The sequence below is a fragment of the Podarcis erhardii genome, assembly GCF_964252035.2.
Source record: "Podarcis erhardii genome assembly, chromosome: 13".
Lineage (NCBI taxonomy): Eukaryota > Metazoa > Chordata > Lepidosauria > Squamata > Lacertidae > Podarcis > Podarcis erhardii.
In genome coordinates this window covers 1,095,636-1,122,881 of record NC_138502.1, presented here as the reverse complement: position 1 = coordinate 1,122,881, position 27,246 = coordinate 1,095,636, and the positions used below count along the sequence as shown (strand labels likewise).

Below are 27,246 nucleotides of genomic sequence, written 5' to 3'. Positions count from 1 at the left end.
GCTCTCCTCTTTCACCCTCATTAAAAGGTTCTTTAATTCCTCCTTGATTACATTTCATTCATTTCTTATATTACGACGCCACTCTTTGCTCACGAGAAGTCACAAAGCGGCTTACGCCCAATAAACGACAACATAGTAGAACACCACGACTGCGACGTAAATTATATAAAACAATTAACAAATCGTCAGTAAAAACAACCACCTTCTACAAAACACTACGAACAAAACAACTTCAAACATAAACAGTACATCCACAAGAAAAGTCCTGTTATAAAACCCACAAAGCATTACAGCACTCATAATCCACAAAGCAATATTAACAACATTGACAAACTAAGCGTTGCTGAATTCACACACTCTCACTCTCCCCACCCTCATGACTCATAGCGTCCACAGTCCATTGAGAAAACACCTTCCCATAATGGCTGCGGAAGCAACTTCCTGGATCTCTCCAGGTGCATTTTGTTTTTTTGTTTTTAGAAAATCTTTATTAATTTCCCACATAAACAAATATACATGAATTGCATAACATACAAAACAAAAAAACACTACAAATGAATAGGAACAATAAAGTAAGAAAAGATAAACAAACAGACATAAACAAATACGACATATTACACTTACATGACAAATTAAAATATATAACTTCCAATAATTCTCATTATACTACTTATATTACCTGTACTCTTTGTGCAGATTCATATTATTTTGTTTTGTGTGTATATATATAAATTCCAATATTATATTTTATGCATTTCTTGCTTATCAGTATCACTCTATTTCTGCAAATATCTTATTGTTCGTACAGTACGATTTTAGATATTCTTTGAATATTTCCCAGTCCCTATACTGTATACCTTCTGGTGCATTTTGAAGTAACTGAGGACACTGGGAATTGTAGTCCTAAACACCTGGAAGGCACCAGGTGTGGGGGGGGAGGCTTAATTAAGTGGTTCAGGGGTCCCGTTATTAAGGATCCAAGTGCTACTGGCTATCTTATTACGGCTATCAACTTTTAAGTGAATCACACATCTGTTTCCATGTGGAAACACCCACTGATGGCCGTAATCTCTGCAAGCGATAGAATGCGGCCAAATGGCGCAACTTTGCAGGGGGAAGTGAAAGGCTCCTTTGGGGAAGGAAAACCTTGAGCAGAACCTTGACGCCCCTTTAACCAAGAAAGGTTTTTTTTGGGGGGGGGTTGTGGGGGGGAGCACAGCCCTGGAGGAATATCCTCCCCTCCCCTTTAAAAATAAATCTATTTCCCCCCACTTACCTGCCTGTATTTTATCACAAATATCCGGATAACCAGCTCTCTCTCTCTCTATATATATAAATTTTTTCTTGTGAATATTTCTTGTGAACGTCAACAGCCTAGGACAACCCTAGTTTGGTTTAGTTTTTATGCATTTGCAGACAAGCAAAAACATCAAGTCTTTTTACATGTATCCTACTTTATGCTCCATAGAACCGTTTGTTTGTTGGTGTATTTAAAATGAAAACTCAATAAAAAGCATTAAAAAAAAATAGTTTTTATGCATTTGCCTGTTTGGGTTATAATGGACAAAACTTAACAAAAACACTCTTAAAAGAAATCTCTGTTGCCAGAGGCTCAGGTCCAGGGTGACAAATGTTAGGAAGAAGGCGAACACGCAAACACACGCCCTGGGTTAGGCAGAGAACCAGCCCCAGGGCCGGCTTTTTCCAGCCACGCAACCCGCCCGTCCCCACCCAACCCCAAAAACACGTGTCTGCCCTTGCAAGAAATCCGGTTGCTGTGCATACACAGGGCAGCCCAGGAAGGCAAGCCCTTTCCTTTGTCCGGCGGAGGCAAGAGGCGCGGCGCTCCATGGCCTCCCGTGTACACGCGTAACGTGAGAACGGTGGGTGGCGCGGATCCGGGTTAGTGGGTTGACGCGTGTCAAGCCTGTCCGGCCTTTTTTTGGGGGGGGGTTGCAGCTTTCTCCGCCTTCCTCCTCCTCCTCCTCCTCCAGCCGAGGCTCCTCCCGGGCAGGATCTGAGCTCACGGCGGCGGCGGATGCAATCGCATCCCGGGAGGAGGAGGAAGCCGGGTCGGACCGGTCACATGAAGAGCCCGTGACCCGCCCGGCGCTGGAGCCGGTCCGGCCCAAGCTCCATGTCGCCTCCCGGGGCTGCTGCAAAGGACGCAGCCAGGTCGGTGCGCGGCGGGGGGGGGGGGGCAGGACGCCTGGGTCCCTCCGGGGTGGGGGTGGGGTGTTGCAAGGAAGCGGGGGCCCCCCCACCCACCCCCGGGGGATGGAGCCAGGACGGGGCGGGGAGGAGAAAGGCTGGGAGGGAGAGCTGAGGCTGGCTCGGACTCCTGGGTCCCTGTGAGGATCGGGTCCCCGGCTCAGCATCATCCCCTGGGGCTGATAAGGGGCCCCGCTGCGCCCCTTGGCTTGATGGGAAAATCTCTGCTCTAAGGATGCCCTTCCCAAATTTCTCAACCCCCCCCCCCACCAGCTTGGTCAGCCAGATTCCCAGGCGATTAAGGGGGGGGGCGAGTTTAGGAAGGGATCACTCCTGATCTAGAATCAGGGGTGCTTTTTAGCACATCTCTCTTTTGGGGGGGTTGTTACAAATTATAACTTGGTTTTCCTGTACAACGGGAGTTGGTTGAACGCCCCTCTGCCCACCCTCCTTAAAAAAAATTAACCCACTGTTATTACAATTATTTTATCATTATGCCCTGTGTTATGCTATTCATTGTTATGCTGCATGAACTACACTCTTAATATTGGGATCTTTGGATAAAGGGCTGTGTATGATCAGTTGCCAACCTAGCAGCTTGAAAGCACACCAGTGCAAGTAGATAAATAGGCACCGCTCCGGCGGGAAGGTGAACGGCATTTCCGTGCGCTGCTCTGGTTCGCCAGAAGCAGCTTAGTCCTGCTGGCCACATAACCCGGAAGCTGTACGCCGGCTCCCTCGGCCAGTAAAGCGAGATGAGCGCCGCAACCCCAGAGTCAGCCACGACTGGATCTAATGGTCAGGGGTCAATTTATTTCAATTGAATAAATAATAATAATAAGTTGTTTTTGTCCTGGTTGTGCAACAATAGACACATGGGCTCCTCTGAGCATGCACCAATTTCCTTATTCGGAAGGTGGTGGACTCCCCTTCCTCAGAGGTCGGACAGCCGCCTGTCAAGGGTTATTCAACTGCGATTCCTATATTGGGGGGGGCTGGATGACCTTTGGGGCCCCCTCAACAACAAAGCTATGATTCTGTGCTCACCGTTGAATGGTCCCAAAGAGGATGCACGAAGAGAGCTTGCTTCCATGCCCGTGGGTCGTGGGGCCCAGCAGTCTCCCCCAAGCCCCCCCCCAAGGACGCTCCCTGTTCCAGCACCTACCCCCCCAACACACCTTTCCTTGAGGAACGGGCCTGTGTAGTTCAGGGGCAGAGCTCCTGCTTGGCATGCAGAGTTAACCTATGGAACTCACTCCCACATGACAGAAGCAGGGGTAGCCACTGACCTGCATGGCTTTAAAATGGGGTTTGGCAAATTTGCAGAGGAACAGAGGTCTCTTGGCCTCAGATCCATAGAATCTTAGGATTGTTGAGTTAGGGTCACCTAGTCCAACCCCCCTTCAATGCAGGAAACTTTTGCCCAACCCGGAACTCGAACCCATGTCCCTGAGATTAAGAGTCTCATGCTGTACCGATTAATCCGTTCCAGACTTTTGAAAACAGCAGTGCAACATGAATTTTACTCGAAAGCAATAATCGGTGTACTGCACTATAAAATAAACAAGGCAGTATTGTAGATGATAGAAATTAAAATTATTATTTTTTCCTTACCTGCGTGGAAGATAGTCATTGTTTGGGTGGGGGGGCTTTTATCCATTTCCGCAGTCACACACAATCAATCAATCAGTAGCTGAACTGGGTTCCACACAGTCGTAAAAAACAAATTAACCAGAAAAGCCTCGAAAAACAAAAATGCAAAATAAATAGCAAAAGCGCCAAGCTTAATCCGTCCCAGGAGTCCGCTTGACTTCTGAAACCAAGGCACAGCTTCTGATGGGTGCAAACGCCCTGGAAACTATAGCCGACAGCCACATCGGACGTTCGGCTTCCGAAAAATGGAACTTCTGGGTTTTCGGCTTTGGGGAACCAAGGTACCATTGAAATGCACATCTGGTTGGCTAATGTGATAACAAGATGCTGGACTAAGATGGGCCATTGGCAAGAAATTTCTTGCATATGTGGTGGACATGTTCCAAGATTAAAGCCTTTTGGGATACCATATATAATGAATTGAAAAAGGTTTTTAAGTATAATTTCAGCAAAAAAACAGAGGCTTTCCTGTAGGGGTTAATTGAGGAAATCCAAATGAAAGATGTAAATCTGTTCATGTGCGCAACAACGGCCGCAAGAATACTTCTGGCCCAGAAATGGAAGCAACAAGAACTCCCCACATTGGAAGATTGGCAAGTAAAAGTGGTCGAATACGTGGAGCTGGCGAAGCTGACGGGGAAGATTCGGAATGGCTGTGATGATTTGTTCCAAAAGGACTGGGGCAAATTTATACTCTGTATGAAAGAAAATTGCAAACGGTTGAATACGTTTGTAGGTTTAAGTTGAGATGTTTGGTAATGGGAAATGAAGGAGCTGACTTACTTAGAAGTAGGCGATTGTTAAAAGATTGATTTAAGGTAAAAAAAGTGGATTTAGGAATGTGGAGAAATTGGTAATGAGATATGGAAGTCTGCTAGAGGGAAGGAAGGAAGTCAATGCTTTATTTAAGCCATGAATTATTATTTTTTGATATGGAAATGTAATAAAATATGGAAAACTTAATAAAAATTATATTAAAGAATCATAATAAGATGGGCCTTTGGCCTGATCCAGCGATTGGAGCTGATGGTTACAACTGCTGCAGCTAATATCTCTCTCTCTCTCTCTCCTTCTCCCCATCCTTCCTGTTTTCTGCCCCCCTAGATAAACCGGGGAGCTTGCTGGCCCCCCGGGCCATGTCTACAGAGAGCTCACCTCTGCTCAGCTACCGGCTCTTCCGGGTCTCTAGCGACATGCCAGGGGGCGGCCAGGAAGAGGCCCCCCTGGTGGTGGGGGTGGCGGGGTCGGCCACGGGGAGCTCCCACCACGACCCAGCCCGGCAGCTGTCGACGTTCTTCGGGGTCATCGTCCCCACGGTCCTCTCCATGTTCAGCATCGTGGTCTTCATGCGTGTGGGTGAGTCGGGCTCTGGGTTCGAGAGGCACCAAGGCGGCTGTCCTTCTCTGCACCCCCCCCTTTTATAAAGAAAACAAAACCTGACCTTGATCTGTGTCTCCACACAGGGTTTGTCATCGGCCATGCAGGCTTCCTGCAGTCTCTCCTTATGTTGTTGGTGGCCTATGTCATCATTTCCTTGACCGTACTGTCCGTCTGCGCCATCTCCACCAATGGAGCGGTCCAGGCAGGCGGGGCTTACTGTATCCTTTTTTGGGGGGGCAATTTGACGCACTTTGGTTGATCTTGGGTGGAGCAAGGGGGGAGAGTGGGCGGGTGGGAGAAAGCAAAAAATAATAATATTTTTTTAAAATATATTTATTTATTTTAACAAGCACCAAAACACAAGCAGTGAAACCCCCCAGGCGTCCGATACATTGGGTATAAATATTCAATAATATACATATTCAATAATATCATATTCAAATCAACCTTATGTACACTTCTATATACCTTAACGGGACGCGGGTGGCGCTGTGGGTTACACCACAGAGCCTAGGACTTGCCGATCAGAAGGTCGGCGGTTCGAATCCCCCGTTGCTCGGTCCCTGCTCCTGGCAACCTAGCAGTGCGAAAGCACGTCAAAGTGCAAGTAGATAAATAGGTACCACTCCGGCGGGAAGGTAAACGGCGTTTCCGTGCGCTGCTCTGGTTCGCCAGACGCGGCTTAGTCCTGCTGGCCACATGACCCGGAAGCTGGACGCTGGCTCCCTCGGCCAGTAAAGCGAAATGAGCGCTGCAACCCCAGAGTCGGTCATGACTGGTCCTAATGGTCAGGGGTCCCTTTACCTTTATATATCTTAACACTCCTCTCTCCACAAAGTTTACTTAAATTTTAACATTTTAATTGCCCCAAATTGTTCAAACCTACTCAAATAATTCAATATCTTCTCAAACCAATCCTCCTCTTTCTCACTGGCCTTAAGCCCTTTCATTCTATGTATCTTCACAGTCAGGTATTCTAAAATATTATTCAGTTTTTTCCTCCATTGGTTCACCCCTAGCTCTTCTGCATTTTCCCAATTACTCGCTATAACCTGCCTGGCTGCAATTACCATCAGTTTTACCCATTTACATTCCTCTTTTGTTTTTTCATCTATTCACGCGGCACACAGTTAAACTATGGAACTCCCTGCCACAGGAGGTGCAGCAATGGCCGCCAACCTGGATGGCTCCAGGATTGGGCGAATTCATGGAGGAGGAGGAGAGAAGCTGTCGATAGCTAGTGGCCAGGATTTCTCTATGCCAGGCATAGGCAAACCCGGCCCTCCAGATTGTTTTGAGACTACAATTCCCATCATCCCTGACCACTGCTCCTGTTAGTTAGGGATGATGGGAGTTGTAGTCCCAAAACATCTGGAGGGCCGAGGTTGAGGAAGCCTGGTCTACGCTCTGCCTCCACCTATCTGTGAGAACAGGATGCTGGAGTAGATGGGCCTGATCCCGCAAGGATTTAAAGAACTGGCAAGCTTTTTCCAAATTCCCAAAGGCGGTGCATGCCGTTCTGAAACTCTTGGAACTACGATAAAGGTCTTGTTCTTTTTTTTTTTTTAATAATAAATTTTTATTATTTTTCAATACAATCATACAATTTTATCCAAATTTTAACTGATTTTAACAAAGTACAAATTTTGGACTTCCTTCAGCTTCTCTGGTAATCATCCATTTTTACCCTTCAATACGCATTCCTTTAATTGCATTGCCATTTGACTTCCCTCCCTTTTCTATTTTCTTTTAACAATACCTCTTAAAGTTTTATAGTGCTTCTTGAAACCCCACTAGCGTTGTTTGCACTTCACATATATTTTTCAGATAATCTACAAATTTTCCCCAATCCTTGATGAACTTTTGGTTTCAGACATATCTTATTTTCCCAGTCAGTTTGTCCAGTTCCGCATAGTCAGTCAATTTCATTCTCCATTCTTGAATGTCAGTATTTCCTCTCGTTTCCATTTCTGGGCCAATAAGATTCTTGCTGCCGAAACTGCATACTGGAAGAGTTTATAGTCTTTTCTTCTTATTTCTTTACCTGTAATCCCTAAAAGAAAAGCTTCTGGTTTCTTAACAAAAGTGTATTTTAACATCTTTTTCAATTCATTGTATATTGCTTCCCAGAAACTCTTTACTTTCTTACATTCCCACCACGAATGGTAGAATGTTCCTTCTTTCTCTTTACATTTCCAGCACTTGTTACATGTTTTATACATTTTTACCAATTTTGCCGGTGTAATATACCATCTATAAAACATTTTCATTACATTTTCCTTCAACCCCATGCATGCAGTAAATTTTAAACTTTCCTTCCATAATTTTTCCCAATCTTCAAATTGAATGTTATATCCAAAATCTTTGGCCCACTGTATCATTACCGATTTGACCTCTTCATCTTTCGTATACCATTCTAAAAATATCTTATACATTTTTGACAGAGTTTTATATTCATTATTTATTACCTCGGTTTGGAACTTTGAATCTTTTTCTGCATATCCACTTAAAGGTCTTGTTCTTTCTGCCCCCCATCCCACCCGAACTTGCTCCAACTCTGACCATCCCAGAAAGAGGCCCTTGAATTGTGGCCCGAATGGAGTTGGCCCTCGCTAGTTCCTGCTCCATGCTGCCTGGTAATTGGAGGTAGACTTCCCTTGTACATGGAGGCTGCACAGCTACGCTCATCTTCCGTGAGTTTGGGAGGGTGGCGGTTTCTCAACTTCTCCTCTTTCGAAACTTTGCCTTAACTGACAACCCTCCTCCCCAACCCGGCCGCTTTCAGTCATGATCAGTCGGACCCTGGGCCCCGAATTTGGCGGCAGCATTGGGCTCATGTTCTACCTGGCTAATGTCTGTGCTTGCGGCGTCTATGTCCTTGGGCTGGTGGAAGCCATTCTGGACGACTTCGGAGCAGGTGGGTGTCAAGATGAGCGAGGGGTGTTTACCGTATTTTTCGCTCCATAAGACGCATCTGACCATAAGATGTGTGTAGTTTTTAGAGGGGGAATGCAAGGGGGGGGGGAAATTCTTTAAAGGAAGCGCTGAGCAGAGTCTGTATGCATCCCGGGCTCAGCTCAGGGCTCCCTTTCACGAGCTGTGAGAAGCATGTGTGCGGCACTTGCAGGCTTTCCCCCAAGGAGGGATAAGCCCCCAAGAGCCGCACACACGCTCCGCGCAGCTCTTTAAAGGGAGCGCGGCTATCCCAGGCTTTTGCCCGGAGGCTCCCCGTGCCCTGAAGAGGCTGTTGGGATACTGCCAGGGAGACATAGGCCATCACTGCCTCCACATTGACTCCGGACGTCCATCGATCTCCTGTAGATACAGTATCAGCAGTTAACGACACGAGATCCAGAAAATAGCTTTCCACATTCCAGAACTGATGCACGCTCTATCAGCAGATAATGCACAGCGAAAGATGCACTCAGGAGAGTATTATTTAGAATGTTTATTCAGCGTCGGTCAGGACAAAGAAAAAACATGACTGCCTGCTTGCGTGTTTAGGCGCAGAGAGAGAGAGAGAGAGACAACAGCTCTATCAAAACATAAACATCCTGTGAACAGGAAATACGCAGGCTGTGACACACCAAGCCTGCTCCCTTTTAAGGTGGAACGGAAATATCCTAACATCCTCCCCCTTTCCGTGTAACCTGTAGTACCTGTGGTTCAACTCAATTGCAACCTCTGTACGTAAACCTTAAGTTGTTCTCTGTTAACAACCTTAGACAACAGATCAGCAGGAATTTCATTTCCTGCCATGTAGGACACTTGAATGAGTCCTTTCTGAATACACTCTCTTGCACGATGTAGCTTAATCTGCAAGTACTTGGTTCTTTGCTTGCAACTCTCTGAGTTCAGCAAAGCCAAACAGGATCTATTGTCTTGATACACTTGTATAGGACATTTCACAGAAACTCCGATGTCCTGAAACAGTTGCATCAACATTCATTTTTAGGAGGGGAAAAAGTGCGTCTTATAGAGCGAAAAACACAGTGTTTATGTCGTGCAATTTATATTCTGCTTGATTGGCGGGGGAAAGAAACAACCTCAAAGCCGTTTACGAAAGAACAAAACAACGAGATTATCAGCTGAAATTCCTGCATCACAGTGGGTTGGACTCGATGACCTTTGGGGATCCCCCTTACGAATCCACAGTTCTGTGTTTCTGTCATTCCTAACCTCCCTGTCTCCCTTCCCCAATGCCTGCAGACGGATCCGACCCTCCCGGGGCAAAGGCTCTCCCCCAGGGCTACCTGTACAGCTTCCTCTACGGCTCGGTCGTCCTCCTGGTCTGCCTCCTGGTCTGCCTGGTGGGGTCCCACATCTACTCCCGGGCAGCCTTCTTCATCTTCCTGGTGGTCAACGCTGTCCTCATCACCATCTTCGCCAGCTTCTTCGCCGTATCGCCCCGGGAGATCGCGGTCTCCCGGGACGGGAACCACAGCTTCAACGCCTCCTTCACCGGGTTCAACGTCTCCACGCTCAGGGACAACATGTATGGTAAGGCTACGGCGTGTGCAGAACGACCGAGGGAGGAGGCCCAGAGCAGGACTTTGCCAACCAGGCAAATGTACAGAGAGCTAAAAGCAAAAAGGAAACAAACAGAAACTCCTGCAAACTTTCTGAGCAACCGGGCAGGCGGAATGCCTTCCACAGATGTCAAAAGGAGGATAATAATAATAATAATAATAATAATAATAATAATAATGTATTATTTATACCCCTTCCATCTGGCTGGGCCACTCTGGGCGGCTTCCAACAAAAGATTAAAAATACTTTAAAACATCAGTCATTAAAAGCTTCCCTAAGCAAGGCTGTCTTCTAAAAGTCGGATAGTTGTTTATTTCCTTGACATCTGATGGGAGGGCGTTCCACAGGGAGGGCGCCACCACCAAGAAGGCCCTCTGTAACCTCACATCTTGCAGGGAGGGAACCACCAGAAGGCCCTCGGAGCTGGACCTCAGTGTCCGGGCTGAACGATGGGGGTGGAGACGCTCCTTCAGGTCTACTGGGCCTTTGAGGCCGTTTAGGGCTTGAAAGGTCAGCACCAACACTTTGAATTGTGCTCAGAAATGTACTGGGAGCGAGTGTAGGTCTTTCAAGACTGGTGTTATATGGTCTCGGCGGCCGCTCCCAGTCCCCAGTCTAGCTGCCGCATTCTAGATTAATTGCAGTTTCCGGGTCACCTTCAAAGGTAGCCCCATGTAGAGCACATGGCAGTAGTCCAAGCGGGAGATAACCAGAGCATGCGCCACTCTGGCCAGACAGCCTGTGGACAGGTAGAAAAGTAATGGAGCGAAGGCGCCTGCCAAATATCAATGGGCAGGGAGTTCCAGAGTGTTGGTGCCGCCACACTAAACGCCCTGGTTCTTACAGATGCGGTGAGGGCATTGTGTGGCACAAGGTGAAAGTGCCAGTCTCGCTGATCGAAGCAGTTGTGCGGGCGCATACATTGTGTGTGTGTGTGTGTTTGTCTTCTACGAACACGGTTCTCTCCCTCCGCAGCCATGTACTCTCGCGATTACACCACCAACAACATCATGTCCTTCGCCACCGTCTTCGCCGTCATGTTCAACGGCTGCACGGGCATCATGGCCGGGTCCAACATGTCAGGTGAGGCTTTTGGAGGGTTGGGTCGGGGCGAGGGGGGTGGCGGGAGGTGGGTTTTGGGGGCGCATGCCCTCCTTTCTCGTGCCCGGGCCCTTGGGATCCTTCGCCCATTTTGCAAGGAGAGCCTTTTTTAAAAACGTAGTTTTGTTAATTTCCGGTACAGTGGTGCCCCGCAAGACGAATGCCTCGCATGACGGAAAACTCGCTAGACGAAAGAGTTTTCCGTTTTGGAGGCGCTTCGCAAAAAGAATTTCCTATGGGCTTGCTTCGCAAGACGAAAATGTCTTGCGAGTTCCTGCGGTTTTTTTTCCCTTTCCCCCCCCTTTTTCTAAGCTGCTGAGCCACTTATCTGCTAAGCTGATAAGCCGCTAAAAGCCGCTAAACCGCTAATAGCGCTAATCCGCTAAGCCGTCAATGGGCTTGCTTCGCAAGACGAAGAAACCGCTAGACGAAGAGACTCGCGGAACGGATTCTTTTCGTCTTGCGAGGCACCACTGTATATGACAAAAACGAGAGGGGTGGGGAATGCAAAACCAAAATCCCAACTTGCCTCAAAGCAGCAGCTGTTCCCACCTCTCTTTTTTAAAAAATAGGGGAACTCAAAAACGCCAGCAGCTCCATCCCGAAAGGGACCATCATTGCCGTGGTCTACACTTTTGTCATCTATTTCCTCCTCTTCTTCATGACCAGCTTCACCTGTGAGAGGTGGGTGGTAGTTTATTTGCAAATCAGCTTCGATGGGTTCAACTATTGAGCGGCGTATGGACTTTATGAAGTAATATAAAGCAAATAAATATTTTGCTAGGGGCAGGTCCCGCTAATACCCCTTTACCCTTCCCCAACAAATGACAAATCCCCCCCTCCCTTTACACCTCACTGACCCCCTCCCCTATCTCCCACACAGCTCACTCCAAGCCCCTCCCTTCCTTCCCCAAGCCCCACCCCTTTTCAGGAGTGGGAGGAGCGTCACAGAGCCTCCCTCCCTCCCCATTAAACAGCTCGCTTGGGCCTGCCTGAGGTTCCTCGCGCTGCAGTTAGCATGGCCTCATGCCAACTGCAGAGCGTGACGACACCCTTGCATTTCTAGATATATAGGAAGAAATTTGTGCCCCGACTGCACTGCCAGCCAATTAGGTTTCAAAGTTCTGGTTTTGACCTATAAAGCCTTAAATGGCTCAGGGCCGCAATACCTCAAGGACCGCCTCTCCCGATATGAACTGACCCGACCCTGAGATCATCTTCTGAGGACATCCTTCGTGTGCCTCCCCCATGAGAGGTCCGGGGGTTGGCAACAAAAGAAGGGGCCTTTTCTGTGGTGTCTCCCCGTTTGTGGAATGCTCTCCCTGGGGAGGTTTGGCTGGCAGCTTCATTATATATCTTTAGGCGCCCTTCAACCATGACTTTTTAAGTGTGTTTGTGGGAGGGCGGGATATCGTTTTGTTTGTGTTTTATTGTGAATTTTGCATCCTCATTTTGTATTTTTATGTTGTGAGCTGCACTGTGATCTTCAGGTGAAGGGTGCTATACAAATTTAATAATTAATAATTATTAATAAATAATCCGTTTAAAACCAACCGTTTAAAACATTTTTTAAAATTAAATCAACGATAAGCTGAACACCAGATTGAAACTTCTAGGTTGGCTTCCCCGGAGAGAAGTGTTTTTAGCAGGCGCCGAAAATAGAATTCAGTGAAGGCGCTTGCCTGGTGTCAATTGGCGGGGAGTTCCAAAGTCTAGGTGAAAGTTTGATTTCTTACAAAGGCGGAATGGGCATTGTGTGGCACTTGTAACGGCGCCAGTCGTGCTCTTGTGTTCTTACGTACTGGACTACCCCACAGGGCTCTGCTGAAGGGGGACTACGGCTTCTTCCGGGCTATCAATGTATGGCCCCCCTTTGTGTTGATCGGCATCTACTCTGCGTCGCTCTCGGCATCGATGAGCAACCTCATCGGCGCCTCGCGGATCCTCCACGCCCTGGCAAAGGACGACCTGTTTGGTGAGTCCTTCCCCTCCAGAAAAATCCCTTTACATGAGTGCAGGGGGAACCCATAGCTCTCCGGGTGCCGCTGTGCTACAACTCCCACCGGGCGCTACAACTCCCACCGTCGTCCCTGCCTGGTGGCTGAGGGGAGCTGGAAGTCCAGAAACCTATGGAGAGGATCCACAGGTGTTCCCCTCTCGTCTCCCCAAGCCCGCCTTCCCTCGCCAAAGTTCCCATTGTTGCCTTTTCACGGCAGGAATCGTCCTGGCTCCAGCAAAGATTGTTTCCAAAGGGGGCAACCCGTGGGTGGCCGTCCTCTACACCTGGGCGCTTGTGCAGGTACGTTCTCCTCCTTTCCTCCTTCACCTTCCACCCTGTGCCGCTCAGGGGAACCCCAGAGCTGCTCTGTCCTGGCCAACATTGGAAAATGAGAAAACAGGAAGGGCATAGATCGTGGGAAGGCAAACTAAGGCCCGGGGGCCGGATCCAGCCCAATCGCCTTCTAAATCTGGCCCGCAGACAGTCTGGGAATCAGCGTGTTTTTACATGAGTAGAATGTGTGCTTTTCTTTAAAATGTATCTCTGGGTTATTTATGGAGCCTGCCTGATGTTTTCACATGAGTCGAACGTGTGCTTTTATTTAAAATGCATCTCTGGGTTATTTGTGGGGCATAGGAATTCGTTCATTTTTATTTTTTCCCCAAAATATAGTCCAGCCCCCCACAAGGTCTGAGGGACAGTGGACCAGCCCCCTGCTGGAAAAGTTTGCTGACCCCTGGCATAGACGCTGAAGGGCAGGACAGGGGAGCAGCGGTCCTAGCTGCAGTTTCATAGATTCATAGAATCATAGCATCCTAGAGTTGGAAGAGACCCCAAGGGCCATCGAGTCCAACCCCCTGCCAAGCAGGAAACACCATCAGAGCACTCCTGACATATGGTTGTCAAGCCTCTGCTTAAAGACCTCCAAAGAAGGAGACTCCACCACACTCCTTGGCAGCAAATTCCACTGTCAAACAGCTCTTACTGTCAGGAAGTTCTTCCTAATGTTTAGGTGGAATCTTCTTTCTTGTAGTTTGGATCCATTGCTCCGTGTCCGCTTCTCTGGAGCAGCAGAAAACAACCTTTCTCCCTCCTCTATGTGACATCCTTTTATATATTTGAACATGGCTATCATATCACCCCTTAACCTCCTCTTCTCCAGGCTAAACATGCCCAGCTCCCTTAGCCGTTCCTCATAAGGCATCGTTTCCAGGCCTTTGACCATTTTGGTTGCCCTCCTCTGGACACGTTCCAGTTTGTCAGTTTTTCATAGATTCATAGAATCTATCTAGGAGGGTCTCTGGGGGTCATCGAGTCCAGCCCACTTGCAATGCAGGAATTTGCAGCTATTCAGTTATAGAGTGAGGTGGCCTTTGAGCAAGGGATTTTAAAAATATATAAACTAGCCTAGAGCCTTCCAGGTGCTGTGGACCATCAGCTGCTGTTCGGGAGGTGTAGTCCAAAGCAACTGGATATCAATAATAATATAATAATAATTGATTATTTATACCTCGCCCATCTGGCTGGGTTTCCCCAGCCGCTCTGGGCGGCTCCCAGTAGAATACAGTGGTACCTTGGGTTACATACGCTTCAGGTTACAGACTCGGCTAACCCAGGAATAGTGCTTCAGGTTAAGAACTTTGCTTCAGGATGAGAACAGAAATCGTGCTCCGGAGGTGCAGCAGCGGGAGGCCCCATTAGCTAAAATGGTGCTTCAGGTTAAGAACAGTTTCAGGTTAAGAATGGACCTCCAGAACGAATTAAGTACTTAACCCGAGGTACCACTGTATTCTAAAAACATGATAAAACATCAAACGTTAAAAACTTTCCTAAACATTGGGTGGCTCCAGAGAAAGACTGGTATAATAGAATCATTTTTATCCTGCCTTTTGCCAGCTCGCAGTTGTAAGAGTGTAAGAGACCTGCGGGTACTGAGCGGTATACAAAATTAATAAATAATAATAATAATAATAATAGCATTCTGGATCAGGCCAGTGGCCCACCTAGACCAGCATCCTTTCCAGGGGGAAAGCCGTGAGCGGGACTCACAGCAAATGATAAAAGAATAAATTGGTCCCGAGGACCCTGTGAACCCCAATGCCGGGAAGGGGGGCTCGGGCAGCGCCAGAGCCAGGACAAGGTTTTCTTGCCCCATAGCTGGAGCCCCCTCGGTTCCTCTGCCGCCCTGACTCTTTTTTCCGCTCGGTGTCTCTCCACAGCTGGTCCTTTTCGTCGGGAAGCTGAACACCATCGCCAGCATCGTCACCGTCTTCTACCTCGTGGCCTATGCCGCCGTGGACCTGGCCTGCTTGGCGCTGGAGTGGGCCTCCGCGCCCAATTTCCGGTGGGTGTGGTGTCCCGGGAGGGGGTGGAGCCAGGCTGCTTTGGGGAGAGGGGAGGTCCTGTTTCTGCCGGAGGGACGCACTGCCTTTTTTTGGGGGGGGGAGGGATATTCCGGTGGTGGGAGGGGCCAGAGGGCAGGGCAATGGGTGTGGATTTGAACCTTTATAACAGACACGCTTGCGCACTCTTCAGGCAAGTAAGAGGCATTATTGCTGTTCACGGCCAAGTGTGCAAAGCAGGAGCAGAGAGGGGTGTGGCCTGGATGTTGAGGGTGTGGCTGAGAAAGGGGTGTGGTCTTGTCTGAAAGGGGTGTGGTTGAGGGAGGGGTGTGGCCAGAGCAGAGAGGGGTGTGGCCTGGATGTTGAGGGTGTGGCTGAGAAAGGGGTGTGGTCTTGTCTGAAAGGGGTGTGGTTGAGGGAGGGGTGTGGCCAGAGCAGGGAGGGGTGTGGCCTGGATGTTGAGGGTGTGGCTGAGAAAGGGGTGTGGTCTTGTCTGAAAGGGGTGTGGTTGAGGGAGGGGTGTGGCCAGAGCAGAGAGGGGTGTGGCCTGGATGTTGAGGGTGTGGCTGAGAAAGGGGTGTGGTCTTGTCTGAAAGGGGTGTGGTTGAGGGAGGGGTGTGGCCAGAGCAGAGAGGGGTGTGGCCTGGATGTTGAGGGTGTGGCTGAGAAAGGGGTGTGGTCTTGTCTGAAAGGGGTGTGGTTGAGGGAGGGGTGTGGCCAGAGCAGAGTGGGGTGTGGCCTGGATGTTGAGGGTGTGGCTGAGAAAGGGGTGTGGTCTTGTCCAAAAGGGGTGTGGTTGAGGGAGGGGTGTGGCCTGTGCTGGAAGGGGTGTGGTCGAGGGAGGGGTGTGGCCTAGGTGGAGATGGGTGTAACCTAGGTGGAGAAGATGTGGCTGAGAAAGGGGTGTGGCTGAGAAAGGGGTGTGGCCTGTGCTGAAAGGGGTGTGGTTGAGGGAGAGGAGTGGCCTAGGTGGAGAGGGGTGTGGCCAGAGCAGAGAGGGGTGTGGCCTGGGCGTTGAGGGTGTGCCGTGGAAGGGGCGTGGCCTAGGGGGAGATGGGTGTGGCCTAGGTGGAGAAGGTGTGGCTGAGAAAGGGGTGTGGCCTGTGCTGAAAGGGGTGTGGTTGAGGGAGAGGAGTGGCCTAGGTGGAGAGGGTGTGGCCAGGGCAGAGAGGGCGTGGCCAAGGAAGGGGCGTGGCTAGGGTAAAGAGGATATCACTGAGGGCCAGATGGGGAGATGTGGGGGGCCACATTTGAGGGTCCCCATCCTCGGTGCCAGACTCTGTACTGAGCGCACCCCCTGTCTGCCTCCCCGCTGTTTTTCTTCCCCCCTCCCCCAGCCCCACCTTCCAGGTGTTTTCGTGGCACACCTGCCTCCTGGGCATCGTCTCCTGCCTGGTGATGATGTTCCTGATCAGTGCGGCCGGCGCCTCTGGCAGCCTGGGCCTCATGCTCTTGCTTCTGGGCTTCATCCACCTGCGCTCCGCGGCTTCCTCCTGGGGCTACATCAGCCAGGCCCTCATCTTCCACCAGGTACCCTCCTTACACCTGCGTGCATGTCTCCCTGCAGGGGAGCCCTGGGCCTTCTCAGACATCGTCCAGGGACAGTCTAAACTCCCAGCACACCTTGCTGCCTCTAGCCCATAAGTGTTGCTCTGTCACCTGTTACCTGGCTCAAGTTTACTTGTTTTTAAGACCTGAGATGCCATCATGGGCCTTCTGTATGCTGAGCAACTGCTCTGCCCAATAGCCGGCGATGGTGTTGCATAGTGGTTAGAGCTTCAGTGGTACCTCGCAAGACGAAATTAATTCGTTCTGCGAGTTTTTGGTCTTGCGAATTTTTCGTCTTGCGAATTTTTCGTCTTGCGAAGCACGGATTTTGGAAAAGCTTCAAAGATCACCAGTGTCTTCAAAAACCTCAAAAAAGGCTACCACACTGCGTGCTATGAGTTGCTCCTCGAAGTCAAGTCGCAACTGCACCCCCTGAATGCACCCTGGGTATTAACGGTTTTAAGAAAAAGGAAACAAACTTGCAAGACGTTTTCGTCTTGCAAAGCAAGCCCATAGGGAAAATCGTCTTGCGAAGCAACTCAAAAATCGAAAAACCCTTTCGTCTTGCGTGTTTTTCGTCTTACGAGGCATTCGTCTTGCGAGGTACCACTGTACTTGTTTTTAAGACTTGAGATGCCATCATGGACCTTCTGTATGTGGAGCAACTGCTCTGCCCAATAGCCGGTGGTGGTGTTGCATAGTGGTTAGAGCTTCAGACTAGGATCTGGGAGAGACGAGGGTTCAAATTCCCCCCCTAAAAATTCAGCTAATAAATAAATTCGGGGGCAGAGGGAGCTGCCTTGCACTGAGTCAGAACACAGGCCCACCTCCTTCAGTGCTATCTGCACAGACTGGCAGCAGCGGCTCTGTGGGTCTCGGACACGGGCCCTTCCTCATCCTCACTTGGCGATGCTGGGGGTTGAACCTGAGACCTTCTGGAGGGAGCAGTGACAAGCGGCCACATTCGCCCGGTGCACTTAAAGCACTAAGGCACCGATTTAAACTGTCATGGCTTCCCCCAAAGGATTCTGGGAGCTGTGGCTTGTTCAGAGTGCTGAGATTTCTGAGGAGAGACCCCTATTCCCCTCACAGAGAGGACTATGATGCTCCTTTGAACAGTCATGGCTTCACCTGAAGGAAGAGACCCCTAGTCCCATCACAGAGCTCACTGTGATACCACTTTCAATGGTCATGGCGTCCCACAAAGGATTCTGGGTGCTTCACTTTGTTAAAGATACTGAACGTTGTGAGGAGACCCGCTATTCCCCTCACAGAAGCGTACTGCAGTACACCACTTTAAACAGTCATGGCTTCCCCCAAAGGATTCTGGGAGCTGAAGTTTGTGAAGGGAGCCAAGAGTTGTTATTCCCCTCAGAGACCACATTATAATACTAGTTTGAACAGTCATGGCTTCCCCCAAAGGATTCTGGGAGCTGGGGCTTGTTCAGAGTGCTGAGATTTCTGAGGAGACCCCTTTATTCCCCTCACACAAAGCACTATATAGTGCTGTTTTTCTAGTAAAAAAGAGGCGCTGTAACTCGCCAAGAACATTTCCCTTGTTCTCTCAAGGATGGCAATGGCGCCTACATGAGAGGTGCCAGAACTGATTTCTGGCAAGTTCCATGTGAAAAAGAAGCCCTGGATATATCTATGCAGTCATGGCTTCCCTCAAAGGATTCTGGGAGCTGTGGCTTGTTCACAGTGCTGAGATTTCTGAGACCACTATTCCCCTCACAGAAAGCACTATGGTGCCCCTTTGAATAGTCATGGCATCCCCCAAAGGATTCTGGGAGCTGACGTTTGTGAAGGGAGCTGAGAGTTGTGAGGAGACCCCCTTATTCCCCTCACAGACCACATTATAATACTAGTTTGAACAGTCATGGCGTCCCACAAAGGATTCTGGGAGCTGACGTTTGTGAAGGGAGCTGAGAGTTGTGAGGAGACCCCCTTATTCCCCTCACAGACCACATTATAATACTAGTTTGAACAGTCATGGCGTCCCACAAAGGATTCTGGGAGCTGACGTTTGTGAAGGGAGCTGAGAGTTGTGAGGAGACCCCCTTCTTCCCCTCACAGAGCACACTATCATACTAGTTTGAACAGTCATGGCTTCCCCCAAAGGATTCTGGGAGCTGTGGCTTGTTACGGGTACTGAGATTTCTGAGGAGACCCCTTTATTCTCCTCACAGAGAGGCCTATGGTGCCCCTTTGAACCATCATGGCTTCCCCCAAAGGATTCTGGGAGAGAGGACTATGGTGCCCCTTTGCACAATCATGGCTTCCCCCAAAGGATTCTGGGAGCTGTGGCTTGTTATGGGTGCTGAGATTTCTGAGGAGACCCCTTTATTCTCCTCACAGAGAGGACTATGGTGCCCCTTTGAACCATCATGGCTTCCCCCAAAGGATTCTGGGAGAGAGGACTATGGTGCCCCTTTGCACAATCATGGCTTCCCTCAAAGGATTCTGTGAGCTGTAGCTTGTCCAGAGTTCTGAGATTTCTGAGGAGAGACCTCTATTCCCGTCACAGAAAGCACTATGATACCACCTTGGAACAATCATGGCTTCCCCCAAAGGATTCTGGGAGCTGGGGCTTGTTACGGGTAGTGAGATTTCTGAGGAGACCCCTTTATTCCCCTCACACAAAGCACTATATAGTGCTGTTTTTCTAGTAAAAAAGAGGCGCTGTAACTCGCCAAGAACACTTCCCTTGTTCTCTCAAGGATGGCAATGGCGCCTACATGAGAGGTGCCAGAACTGATTTCTGGCAAGTTCCATGTGAAAAAGAAGCCCTGGATATATCTATGCAGCCATGGCTTCCCTCAAAGGATTCTGGGAGCTGTGGCTTGTTCAGAGTGCTGAGATTTCAGAGGAGACCCCTTTATTCTCCTCACAGAGAGGACTATGGTGCCCCTTTGAACAGTCATGGCTTCCCCTAAAGGACAAGACCCCTAGTCCCATCACAGAGCTCACTGTGATACCACTTTCAATGGTCATGGCGTCCCACAAAGGATTCTGGGAGCTGTACTTTGTTAAAGATGCTGAAAATTGTGAGGAGACCCCTTTATTCCCCTCACAGAGAACACTATGGTGCCCCTTTGAACAACCATGGCTTCCCCCAAAGGATTCTGGGAGCGCTGCTTCATTAAGGGTGCTGAGGGTTGAGACCCCCCCATTATTCCCCTCGCAGAACTACAATTCCCTGGGGGAGACAGATTGGTGGTTAAACTGCTCTGTTGGGAGCTTCAGCTGGGGAGGGCAGGATATGAAATTATTTATTATTATTATTATTATTATTATTATTATTATTATTATTATTATCAGGGAGCTGTCCTCCACAACTTGACGGCTATCCCTCCACTGTCTCACTTTTCCCCTTTTCCACCGAAACAGGTCCGGAAGTATCTGCTCCTCCTTGATATCCGGAAGGACCACGTCAAATTCTGGCGGCCCCAGATCCTCCTTATGGTGGCCAACCCCCGGGGCAGCTCCCAGCTCATGAAGTTCATCAACCACCTCAAGAAAGGGGGCCTCTTTGTCCTGGGGCACGTGGAGATCGGGGACCTGGGTAAGAGGGACACCCGGGGCGGAAGCGGAGGGCAAGGGGGCAGGCGTCCAGACCGCTCCCCAAACTAACTCCCCAAACTAACGCGAATCCAGCCCCCAGTTGCCCTACAGGCAGAATCCAGCCCCCAGTTGCCCTACAGCTGTGAATCCAGCCCCCAGTTGCCCTACAGGCAGACAGCCTCAGTGAAGGACCTGTGGCAAGCTAGGCATTGTAGAACTATAATAATAATATTTAAAAATACAAGAAAGCATCAGACATTTAAAAATTCCCTAAACAGGGCTGCCTTCAGATGTCTTCTAAAAGTCAAATAGCTGTTTATTTCATTGACATCTGATGAGAAGGCGGGTGCCACCACCGAGAAGGCCCTCCGCCTGGTTCCCTGCAACCTCACTTCTCGCAGGGAGGGAACCGCCAGAAGGCCCTCGGAGCTGGACCTCAGTGTCTGGCAGAACAATGGGGGTGGAGACGCTCCTTCAGGTATCCTGGGCCTTTGAGGCCGTTTAGGGCTTTAAAGGTCAGCACCAACACTTTGAATTGTGCTTGGAGACGTAGTGGGAGCCAATGTAGGTCTTTCAGGACCGGTATTATGTGGTCTCGGCGGCCGCTCCCAGTCCCCAGTCTGGCTGCCGCATTCTGGATTAGTTGTAATTTCTGGGTCACCTTCAAAGGTAGCCCCACGTAGAGCGCATGGCAGTATTCCAAGCGGGAGATAACCAGAGCATGCACCACTCTGGCTAAGCAGTCCAAGGGCAGGGAAGGGTCTCATCCTGCGTACGAGATGGAGCTGGTAGGCAGCTGCCCTGGACACGGAACTGACCTGCGCCTCCATGGACAGCTGTGAGTCCAAAATGACTCCCCGGCTGCGCATCTGGTCCATGAGAGGTCCTTCAGAGGTCTTGCTGCCTCTAACTGGCTCCATTCTCTTCTCTTCCGTCCCCCTCCTGTTGAAAACGTCCTGCCTGCCTTTTGTGGTTTTCCCTCTGCAGACACGATGCCCTCCGACCCCATCCAAGCCCACTACAACTTCTGGCTGAGCCTGGTGGACAAGCTGAGCATCAAGGCCTTTGTGGACCTCACCCTCTCGCCTTCGGTCCGCCAAGGAACGCAGCACCTCCTCCGGATCACCGGCTTGGGTGAGGAAGGGAGTGGGCACAGAGACAGAGACAGAGACAGAGACAGAGACAGAGACAGAGAGAGAGAGAGAGAGAGAGAGAGAGAGAGAGAGAAGCCCCAGGATGACCTGGGTCTCTATTCCACTCACCTGCAAATAATAATAATAATAATAATAATAATAATAATAATAATAATAATAATATCCCGCCCATCTCTGGGCGGCTCCCAACAGAACACTAAAACCAGAATAAAACATCAAACATTAAAAACTTCCCTAAATAGGGCTGCCTTCAGATGTCCTCTAAAAGTCAGGTAGCTTTTATTTCCTGGGCATCTGATGAGAGGGCAGGTGCCACCACCAAGAAGGCCCTCTGCCTGATTCCCTGCAACCTCGCTTCTCGCAGGGAGGGAACCGCCAGAAGGCCCTCGGAGCTGGACCTCTGGGCAGAACGATGGGGGTGGAGATGCTTCTTTATTTATTTATCTGATTTAGAGCATTTGTAGCTCACACTTCAGCCAAAAAAGGCCTTCCAGAGCAGGCTTAACAAGGCAGTCCTTGTCCTCACGGGCTTACAATCCCAAGAGCTATGGGTATTGTGTTGGCCTCACCCTGTCCCAGTCCAGCACTCTTAACAGCTGCATCCCACTGGATCTCTGTTGTTGGGTATGGCAGATGCAGAGAGCAGCTGCTGCTGAGCTCATCTCCCACTTGCAGTCCCCCCAGAAGAGTCATCTGGTTGGACACCCTGAGAAGAGGAGGGTGGGCTGAATAGGACCCCTTTGAGCTGATCCAGCAACCGCGCTCTTCTTAGCTTCTCATATAAGGCACCCAACCCCCTTCTACTTACTACAAACCGGCATTGTTATTGTTAATACTTTATTTATCACCAGCAAGTCCCAGGGCGGGTTACAACTATTTAAAATTCAGAATTAAAAATAGTTTTTTTAAAAAAACATTAAGCTGCATGAATCCTTTCAATCCCAGCTGGTTCAAATAGGAACTTCCAACTTCTCGGAACTGGTGCCCACGCTTGCACTTTTCCTTCTCCCCCCGCATCCCTTTTTCCTTACGTGTTATGTCTTTTTAGGACGGGTTGACTACTGACCTATGTAAGTCACGGTGGCTGTGCTCCTCCACCTCCACAGTCAGAGGCAGCGATGGTTCTGAATACCAGCTGCTGGAAACTTCAGGAAGGGAGAAAGCACTCTGGTGCTTGTATCCAGCTTGCGGGTTTCCCATAATGCACAGCTGGCTGTCCACTCTGACAGCAGGAAGCTGGACCAGGTGGGCCATTGGCTTGACCCAACCGGCTCTCCTTATATTTTCATATTGCGGAGAATTCCCAATGCCCCCAGAAAGAGAGGGAGAAGACTCCCTAGTCCCGTACAAGGAGCTGTGTACTTAGAGGCACCCCCAAAATATATCCTTTAATCTCTTATCTTTCGATACGGTACGATAATCTTTGTTGCCATTGTCCCATACGGAACAACGAAATTGAAAAAAATTACATCAGACATTCAAAAACCAACAAGCCTGCTATCCCAGCCTGGTTAGCCCCCTAAAAACTCTGGTACCCCCTAATTGAATACAATATACTCCCATAGAGACTACCTTACACTGCGTTTAAAACCAAAATCGCATTTGGGTAGAAACTGTTTCTCAGGCGGCTACTCCTAGTCTTTTATAACCCTGGACCTTCTTCCAGAAGGCAGGAGCTGAAAGAGTTCATTTCCGGGGTGCGCACTATCCTGCGCTATCTCTGCAGCTTTCTTACGGCACCTGGAAGCATAGATTTGATCCAAGGTGGGAAGAGGGCACCCAGTTATTCTCTCCGCAGTCTTTACAACCCTGGACAGCATTGCTTTTTCCGCTGACGGTGCAGCTCCCAAACCACACACACAGACCCTAAGTTAATACACTCTCCACAGTACAATGGTAAAATGCCATCAACAGGTCCTTTGGGAGATTGTTTTTCCGGAGGATTCTCAGAAAATATAACCTCTGCTCTGCTCCATCTTTGAACCTGGCGAGGTGTCTGTCTCCCAAGCCCACCAAATTGACCTCAACTTTGCTTGCGTGTGTGTGTGTGCCTTTTTCTCCCCAGGAGGGATGAAACCCAACACCCTGGTCCTTGGCTTCTACGACGACTGCGTCCCGGAAGATTACTTCCTGCAAGACCCGGCCTTCAGCCAAGCACGGGAGAACGACGAGTTCGGCGTGGACCTGCCGGCCCTCCAGGCCCACTTCCCGCCGGTAAGGGAGGCGGAGAGCCAGCGGGCTTTGAGACCCTCTGAGTACGTAGCCATCATCTCCGACGCGGTGAAGATGCACAAGAACGTCTGCCTGGCGCGCTACTTCCACCTCCTGGAGAAGGACCTGCCGGCCTCGTCTTCGTCGACCTCTTCCAAGCGCCGCTTCGAGGGCCGCTACATCGACGTGTGGCCCCTCAACCTCCTGCGCCCCAACTCGCCCACCTACGTGGACATCTGCAGCCTCTTCCTCCTGCAGATGGCCTGCATCCTCACCATGGTCAGCTCCTGGAAGGCCGCGAGGCTCCGCATCTTCCTCTGCGTGGAGTCGGGAGACGTGGGCTGGGTCAGCAAGGAGGAGAAGCTGAGGGAGCTCTTGACCAAGCTGAGGATCAAAGCCACCATCAAGATCGTCACGTGGGACCAGGTGGTGGCCCTCCACAACCACCCCCAGCATGCCGCGGGGCCCCGGGGGGACCCCGAGAGGCCGGACCCTCCCTCCGGGGCCGGAGGCTGCCCCGAGAAACCGTCGAGAGAGACCTACCTGAACGCCGCCACCTTCCAGGTGACCGACGAGTATTTGGCCTCCGTCAACGACCTGCTCTTGAAGCAAGGGGGCCAGACGGCCGTGCGCTTCCTCTACCTCCCGCGCCCCCCGGCCGACACCTCGCAGTACGAGCGCTACCTGGAGCAGCTGGCGATCTTGACCACAGACCTGGGGCCCACTCTGCTCATCCACGGCTTGACGCCCGTCACCTGTACGGAGCTCTGAGGAGGACCTGGGGTTTGGCGGGGCCAGAGGGGTGGAAATTCTAGGTGGTTTTTCTGTTTCTGTTTTGTTTGTTTTTTACAAAAGAAATAAGGTGCCTTGTCTCTCGAGTGAAGTGAGTGGTGAGAAAATTTGCCCTGGTGGTTTTGGAGAGGTGGCTTTGGAAAAGGGCAGAGAGGACCCCGGGTGGATTTTGGGAGTCTTGAGTGAAGGCCCAGCAAGCTTGAAGGGGGCAGAGAGAGAGGTTGGGTGGGGGCCGCTTCTTTTTATGGTTTTAAGGAGAGGGGCCCCCCTGCACACACACACACACACACACGGTTCGGGAATGCCTTCATAGCCGCAACATGTAGCAGAGGCCTTGGATCATCAGAATCTGGTAGACAGGGCAGTTCTTGCACGTATATATTTCCCTTGCCACCTGTCCTTTGCAAGCTGCTCCATCAGGATTCATATGAGACGCACAGACCGTTTTGCCAGGCACATCGATGCTCTTCTGCGTGCCATGGATTCTTCTCCCGCACAGACACCTCCTCAGGGAAAACGAAGGCAGTGCCCCAACACTAGCAATAGGGTGGCCTTTTTGCTGCTCGGCTCTAAGATTTGCTCCTTCAGGCAACACCCCTGCAGCCTTACTCCTGAAATTAGAAACGGTGGATTGGGCCCCAAGCCCACTTGTTCAGCGCATGCTACCTTGACTCTAGGGCCACATTCGCACCATTTAAACCACGGTGATATCGCTTTAAACAGGTATGGCTTCCCCGGAAGAATCCTGGGATTTGCGGATTGTTAAAGGGGCTTAGAGTTGTTGGGGAAACCCCCTACACACACACACACACACACACACACACACACACACACAAGCTTCAGTTTTAACAATCAGCCCTCTTCCCAGGGAACTCTGGGAGTTGTAGCCCTGGGAGAGGAGGATCAACAACTCTCAGCACCCTTAAAAAAAACTACAGCTCCCAGAGTTCTTTGGGGGAACCCATGACTGTTTAGAGTGGGGTTTTTTTAGCGCTTTTAGTTGCCCGGTGCGAATGTGGCCCGAGACCCGAACACAGAAGTTGCTTGACACCTTTCCGACTTCCACAAGGCATCTTTTGAACGTGTGGGTATGTATGTTTGTTAAGGGGTCTCTTTGGACACTGGGTCAACCCCGGGACCCAGACTACTGGCAGGGTGGTCCCCTGCTATTGTTTTAGAGGCCATGTCCCTTTCAGGACACATGAATCTAGACCCTGAGGACACTTCCTTCATTCCACTCCCTTTGATAGCTGCCATATTACTTTGTTTGCCCTCCACCCCGTTTTAAAAGTAATTCCTCACCTTCCCCCAACCTGGTGCCCCTCCCCAATATTTGGGAGTATATCTCCAGCCAGGAGCTGTAATCCAAAATTTCCGGAGGATGCTGTAAGTTGGAAAAGGCTTTTGACTGTGTTGAGTGGAAGACGAGCTTTGTTCATTACATTCCCCAGTCAGGGGGGGTCCGTCTCCCCCATCCCTGCCATTAACCCAGCTAACCATAGAGAACAGGCTATTTTTAAAGCGAGTTGTTCCTAAATCAGGACTCCCCAAATATTTCCTAACACCCTCATTGCCCCAAAGGTGCTTCTACTAATTGTTTACTGGCCGACTTAAATGTTTTTTTTTTTTTTGTGCCTCTTTAGCTGGACAGCCACTGGGGTGGGGTGGGGGGGTTTGTGGTCCCCCTTTTGGGGGCTAAATATGTGCTTTTGGGTACTAACACTAACAGGGCTTGAGGGGGGAGAGGAGAAGTGGGGTGATTTCTACTTTTTAGTGACTGCTGCAATAAAAGTGAAAGTGCAAGAACAGATGGCGTGTTGTTGTGTCTGGGGTTTTTTTTTGGGGGGTAAGGTCTTTGGGAATGCCTCTTCTCCAAACTGGGGGTAATGGACCAGGAGCAAGTCTTTGGGGTCGCAACAGGCGGTTTGATGATGTCGACCCAGAGAGTGGCAGCTGCAAAAAATGCAAATTCCATGCTAGGGGAGTGAAAACATATCCTCGAAAAGGATATTGTAGGGTTGGGAAAAGTTCGGAAAAGGACCACCAGAATGGGTTGGAGCAGCTCCCCTATGAAGAAAGATTGCAGTGTTTGGGCTTTTCGGTTTAGGGAAAAGGTGAGGAAGAGGTGGCATTATAGAAATTTATGAAATCATGCAAAGAGGGGACAGAGAAACATTTTCCACCCTCTGCTCCTTTTCACTACTTTTTTTCACTTCCATGCCAACCTGCATTATAAAAATAACATGGATCAACCCTGACCCCATCCCTTCTCAAACAGTATTTCAGGATTCCTATTATCACAGTCGTAGAGTTGGAAGGGACCCCCGGCGGTCATCTAGTCCAACCCCCAATAGTTTTTTCCCCCCAAAACGCAATATATTATACAAACAGGATAGAGAATCTTATATTTAACGTGTAATCAAATGACTTTGTTAATTAGATCTACGCTGCATTTTTCCCTTAATTTATTTGAGATGGACTTATCTTTATAATACAAGGATAAGGGATTTGCAGGGCAGAATTATTATTTTTTAAGTCGTGTTTTCCACATGAAATAAAATCAAGAGTTGAATTAGAGATATGAGGACTTCTCTCTTAGTTGCCACCTTTTCTGTTGTTGTTGTTTGGATATAATGTCTCGGATATAATGAAATCTTGGGTTTCTCCATTTCTTCTCTAAAGAGAACGAGGAAGCCAATGGGTTCCCGCCATTTGGCACTTGAATGGCGCCTCTATCCTTTTCCTATCTCGTGGGTGCAAC

At 49.7% G+C, this 27,246-nt stretch overlaps 2 protein-coding genes and 1 long non-coding RNA gene across 4 annotated transcripts in view; 2 read left to right on the top strand and 1 right to left on the bottom strand.

The window, feature by feature from the left end:
- TMEM203 (transmembrane protein 203) overlaps positions 1–27,246 on the top strand; it is a 105,128-nt gene that overhangs the window by 9,265 nt on the left and 68,617 nt on the right. The gene's annotated exons all lie outside the window — the stretch shown is intronic.
- On the top strand, positions 1,754–26,293 carry SLC12A9 (solute carrier family 12 member 9). 2 transcript variants are annotated; one of them, XM_081835652.1, is made up of 14 exons: positions 1,754–1,883; positions 4,969–5,220; positions 5,328–5,462; positions 8,030–8,161; positions 9,454–9,744; positions 10,750–10,857; positions 11,448–11,559; positions 12,693–12,850; positions 13,092–13,174; positions 15,094–15,218; positions 16,554–16,746; positions 20,155–20,329; positions 21,316–21,462; positions 23,548–26,293. In XM_081835652.1, the coding sequence occupies exons 2-14, from the start codon at positions 5,001–5,003 to the stop codon at positions 24,462–24,464; spliced, it is 2,796 nt and encodes a 931-aa protein (XP_081691778.1). In that variant the 5' UTR covers positions 1,754–1,883; positions 4,969–5,000; the 3' UTR covers positions 24,465–26,293. The 2 variants fall into 2 exon arrangements, with proteins under 2 accessions (XP_081691778.1, XP_081691777.1); XM_081835651.1 differs by lacking the exon at positions 1,754–1,883 and adding an exon at positions 1,997–2,175.
- LOC309326843 lies at positions 4,105–5,411 on the bottom strand. Its single transcript, XR_014150382.1, has 2 exons — positions 5,306–5,411; positions 4,105–4,559 (listed from the first exon to the last, which is right to left on the bottom strand). It is a non-coding gene; the product is annotated as an uncharacterized lncRNA (long non-coding RNA).